Source organism: Crocuta crocuta, unplaced genomic scaffold, assembly GCF_008692635.1.
Source record: "Crocuta crocuta isolate KB4526 unplaced genomic scaffold, BGI_CrCroc_1.0 scaffold246, whole genome shotgun sequence".
NCBI lineage: Eukaryota > Metazoa > Chordata > Mammalia > Carnivora > Hyaenidae > Crocuta > Crocuta crocuta.
The window spans coordinates 199346-204863 of NW_027531902.1; the positions used below are offsets into that span (position 1 = coordinate 199346).

The 5518-nt window shown below is 53.0% G+C and overlaps 1 protein-coding gene across 2 annotated transcripts in view; it reads left to right on the forward strand.

Moving 5' to 3' along the window:
• Positions 1-804: 804 nt before the first annotated feature.
• Positions 805-5518, forward strand: part of GALNT14 (polypeptide N-acetylgalactosaminyltransferase 14) — a 214587-nt gene continuing 209873 nt past the window's right edge. For both annotated transcript variants that reach the window (XM_077774114.1, XM_077774115.1), the window contains exon 1: positions 805-933. In XM_077774114.1, the coding sequence (XP_077630240.1) occupies positions 805-933 (129 nt within the window). The remainder of the gene's footprint in view (positions 934-5518) is intronic.

Consider the following 5518-nt stretch of genomic DNA (forward strand, 5'->3'; position numbering starts at 1 on the left):
GCGCTTCCTTGCAAGCGCAGAGCTTTACAGGGAGAGAAAACCCTTAAGGGAGATAATTGCGTCTTAATTTTTAAAAAGATTTCTTCAAAGTTAAATTTAGACCAACTCGGCGTTCCATTAAGCAGAAAAAGTTGCTAGGCACCTGCAGGCAGGCATAAAAACACCCCGGGGAGTTGGCTGAACTCGGCCTTGGCCCTGAAAGGCCAGGAAAGTGAACCGCGGTCGGGGCTGCAGCCCCGCCAGCGCCCGCGTTCCCTGGTCCCGGCGCCGGATCCCGGAAGGCGGGTGCACCGGGACCGGCTCGGGGCGTGAGCGCCACGTGCAGCCCCTGCGCGGAGCGGGAAAGCCCTCCCAGGCACAGCTGGGCCCGGCNNNNGCTCGCTCCCGCCCGGGCTCCCTCGGAGTCGCTCTGTCGGGCCCACGCTCTCGCTCCGCTCCCTCCCCTCCCTCCTCCCTCTGGTTCCTCCCGGGGTGCCGGGCACAGCCTCGGATTCCTCCCTCCCCGCAGCTCGAGTCCGTTTCCCTCTCGGCGGCGGGCGAGGCGGCGGCAGCGGCGGCGGCGGCGCAGGGAGCATCTCAGCTGCCACTGCGCTCCTCCGGCGGGAACCGGTGTCCAGCTTGGCGCCCCGCGTCCCCGCCCCTGCTCGCTTCTCTCTGAAGCGGGCGGAGCACCTAGCAGCTTCCTGCCGCCCTGGCACCCCGCTCCAGAGGCCGGCGCTCTCCCGGACTCCTGCCCCGCCGACCCTGACCGCCAGGGGGTGCCCAGGGGCGTAGCGCCGCGGAGAAGACCTGGCAAACGGGACCATGCGGCGCCTGAATCGCCGCTTGGCGCTGCCGATCTTCGGGGTGCTCTGGATCACCGTGCTGCTGTTCTTCTGGGTAACCAAGAAGAAGTTCGAGGTGCCGCCAGGACCTGAAGTGCAGACCCCCAAGGTACGGGCTTGGGCAGCGTGGTGGGCGCGGGGCACTGGTTTGCAGGAGTGCGCGCAGCCCGCGCGCCGGGTTTGCGGGCTCCCGGGGAGCCAGGGCTGGGGTCTGGGCGCCGCGAGCAGGTCACGGGGCGCCGGATGCGGCCCCAGGGTGATATTTCTGGATTTAGTAAAGCTCGGAGCATCTCCCGACCCGTGGAGTGTGGGAGTGGGAGTGGGTGTGGGTGGCGGGAGCGCGCTCGCGGGCAGAGCGGGACGCTGAACTTGGGCGGCGCGCTGGGGTCCCGGGGCTGAGGGGACCCTGCAGACGAGCCGCCTAGGGGTGGCTGTGCGTGGACGCCGCGGGAGAGTCGCGGGCGGTCCCGGTCGGGTGGCAGGGCCGGCCGGTGCTGGCGACCGCGAGAAGTCTGGCCGCGTCGCTGACCTCCTTCCTTCCCTCAGCTGCCAGGCCCGACCAGGGGAGGCCGAAGGAAGCGGGGGTTGCGCCGCGTGCGCGTGTGGATCGCGGGCGAGCGCCGTGCAGCCTCCCGCACGTCTGCCGATCGGGCCCGCCGGCCTGTCGCCACCCCTGCTTTCTAATTGTCCCCGATCTCTTCAGCTGCGTGGGAAGTTGAATGTGCCCTGAACACCACCGAGGAGCCTGTAAAACCAGACGCCTTGATGTTGGTGGGGAGTTGGGGAAATGAGAATCCAAGTGGCTTTTCCAACTCGTGCCCAGTGGGTTCCTCCAAGCCCAGCCGGAAGGTTCTCCCTTTAATATGCATTCACACACTTACCTTTAATTCAGAGCCTCCATTCCCCCATCTCCTCTTTCTCAGACCTGGCCATGGGATACAGGACGCCTCCCGGGTCTCCTGACCACACAGGCCACATTTACTAACTGGGTCCAGAGCAGTCCTCTTGGGACTGGGAAAAAGCCCTTTGACGAGGGTATGGTCTGAAGCTAGAGGCTAAGAATGGGAAGGAGGGGGGGCGAGGGGGGAGAGAGGGGGGTCTCCCCAGTAAGTCCAGTACAGAGGCCCAGTTTGTGCCAGGTACACAATACGTGCTTCTTTATAAGTAATTGTGAAAGTTGGGTGGTATCCTAATTTCGTAGGTTAAGAAACAGGTTCAGTCTTTGTACCTCACCTTAGGTCATTGTGATTTGAACTCAGACCTCTGATATTCAGAATTTTTCCACTAAATCAAGGTGTCTTTCAGATTGCCTTTTAACTAAGTCTTCTGGCACTAATGTTTTGGAATCTTGCAAATGCCCAGCTGAGTCCCACAAGCGTTTTTGGATGGTCTGCTGGGTGCCAGGCAGTGTGCTAAGTGCTGTGGGTACAAAGATGTAGAGGTCACTCTCTGGGAGTAGGGGATTTGCTCAGGAATGGGCCAGGATCACACAGTGTGCCCAGCGCCAACAGACACTCAGTGCTCTCGGTGTCATGCGAGCCTGGGGACTTCCTAGAGGAGGAGGAGGTAAGAGAACTGAGTTGAGAAGGATGAACAGTAGATGTGCCAGGAGGTAGGGAGGGCATTCCAGGTAGAGGTTAACTGTACCAAAGAGGCTCAGAGGAATGACACAGCAGGTTGTGTGAGTTTGGCATAGTTTGAGTGTAAGCCACGTGGCTGATGGCAGGAATGAGGCCGGGCAAGTGTGTAAGGGTCAGATTGGGTAGGACCTTGGGGCTGCTAGGGGTCCTTGGAGGGGTAGTAAGCAGGGGAGTAAGAGATCAGACTGGTGACTTCAAACAGGCTTTGGATCAATTTTCTCACCTTAGACCTGCCCATAGATCTGGAGAGCTTTTCTTCTTTTCCCCCGGGATGGTTCTGCTCCTTGTGATGCAGTTAATGATGCCTGCAGGGACATGAACTCTCTCTGTTTTGCGTTGAACCTCATTACCTTAAGCTTACTTATTCTTAGTTTACAGCAGGGAGCTGGGACAAGATATCCGAATCCCTCTCTGGGCACTTTGTCTTTCATCCTTACCTGCCTCTTCTCATCCTGGCTAGCACTGGACACATATTTACTGAATACAGCTAGATGCCAGTCTCTGTGCTCGGTTTGGAGGCTGCTGTGAGGAAAATACCATGTCCCTGCCCTTTGCAGGAGGTAGGGAGGCTCTCCCGGGCTCCTGGTTGAGGCAGAATTACAAACAAGTGAGTAGTGGGTGGGGTGAGGGGAGTAGTCTAATATTGGAATTCTGGACACAGTGGTATGCAGTCATGGGAGAGGTGGGCTTCTAGTTTCGCCCACCTGCTTTTTGTCTTAATATCTTATTTCTTCTTCCTCCCATGTTTTGTGTCCTTTAAAAGCACAAGTTCTGTAGACTTTCAAAATCTTGATACCTTTTATTATTCGGCACCCTTCTTAGTATATTTCTCCTTTCTGTTTTTTGCCTGTATTGTGACCTTGCGTGTCCACATATATGTGTTGTGTGTATTTGTGTCTTTGCACAGAGTGGATAAGCACCACTCTGTATCTTAGTATACATGTACCCGAGGAAAGAGGTGGAGAGACAAAGAATCTTTAGCGCCAGAACAATTTTATTGCCACGACCGATCTGTTTAGGAGATTTGCACATCCTGTACAAAGGTTCCCAAATCTGACAGCTTGGCACAATCCCCCAGAGAGCCTGTTTAACATATAAGTTTTGGGGCTTATTGCAGAGATTACAATTCTGTGGGTTTGGGAGAAGGTCCTAGAATCACTGTCTATACAAGTGTACCATGTGAGTCTGAAGCAGCCTACTGATGGGTAAAATATTTGGAGCTAGTGGAAGAATATTAAGTATGTTGATTTTTTTTTTTTTTTTTGCAGTTTGGCCCCATGTAAACATGGCCGAATGATTTCATTCTTCTTGAGTTCCTCACAGACCAAGCTTGTGTGAGCATGTGCACTCATGTGAAATAACAGAAGCTAGCATTTGTATGACGCCTCTCAAATTCACAAGCTCTATTTCACATGTATTAGCTCATTTAATCTCCACAACAACCACATAAGGCAGATAATACTTTTATGCAGATAAGCCTGAATAATGAAGTTATACAGTTGGCCCACATAACAAGGTTATTATTAAGTGGCAGCGTCCAGGATAAGAAGGGAATGGGATTGTTTTGGGAACTTACACCCACAGGCTCCTTCCATGCTGCTCTGCTGTGTGGACTGCCTGGGTCTGCACTTGTGGGTGATGGGGTGAGGCTAGGGATGTTCACAGTATGTGCTTCCCAACCCTCCTTTCCAGCATTTCCATGATTTGGCCCTAGACATGTGCCTTCGGAGAGCTCCAGGGAGGAGGGAGGGTGATGGTGTAATTTGTGGGGGAACCTCCTCAGAGGGAAATTCTGCTCTGCTCTTGGAGGAGGCAAGCTGGGGCAGAGGAGGCTCCTTTGGCTGGACAGAGTGCACCCTGGTGGGGTGGGTCCGGTTGCATCCAATGATTGCAGCACCCTTTCCAGGGCAGAGATTATTTCCTCAATAGTAGGATTTTGGATGGGACATGTGTCTATTGTAGGCAAAAAACTCAGTTTTTCGTGAGTTCAGTATCCTAGATTTTCCTAGGAAATGCTCATTCATAGTCCTTCAAAGAGCTCTTGCCTCAGCAATTCGAAGCAAAGCCTTAGGGAAGCTTTCTTCCCTCCTGGACTCCTTCCCACCTAGGTAGAGGGGGTCAGTTTATTTCCTAAAGCATGAGCAGTGAGCACCCTTCACTTAAAAGTATTTAGAGGGGTGCCTGGGTAGCTCAACTGGTTGAGTGTCCGACTTCCGCTCTGGTCATGATCTCGCAGTTTGTGGGTTTGAGCCCCATATGGGGCTCTGTGCTGACAGCTCAGAGACTGGAGCCTGCTTTGGATTCTGAGTCTCCCTCTCTCTCTGCTCCTGCTCCACTCTTGCTTTGTTTCTCCCTCTCTCTCTCTCTCAAAATAAACATTAAAACATTTTTAAAAAATATTCAGAGAAGCCAGGGGATTTCTCTAAAAAGAAGGCAGGATATCAACAAGTGGTCTTTTTTTTTTTTTTTTTTCTTTCACCCTGAGCTCCCTCCGCCCTTCCCCCGCCCCCAGGAAAGGGAGAGGAGAGGACTGTGGCTGGGGCTCCTGGGCTAGGGATCCCTCCATGTAGACTCTGTGCGGCAAGTTGCCTTCCCTGGGGTCCACTACAGACTCTAGTTCCCAGGCCCTCATCTTTTCTTCCCAGTGTTGGGAAGCATCCTCACTGGCTTAGTGATGGACTCTCCAAAGTGGGCCTGATAATAAAATAAAACCTGTGCCTTGTCACAATCCACCTGATGTAGAGAAGGCATGCTGCACTCCCAGTTTAAGAGAATTAATTGGATTTTTTTTAAGTTCCAAGAAGGGCTGGTTCTATTAATAGCTCAAGTAAAGATTTAAGTTTGACTTCTTAATGTTGATTTGGTTCTTTTACCGAGTTCCCCCCACCCCCAAATTCTGCAGAACTCTAATACCTAATTGAAAAATCATGTAACAAGTTTGATGTCTTAATTCAAACTGTATTTTAATGATAAATACTGTACCAGTAAAAATACCTGGAAAATGTTTTCATGTCTTCTCTCCCCTATCATTTGTTTGCCATTGGGAGAATTATA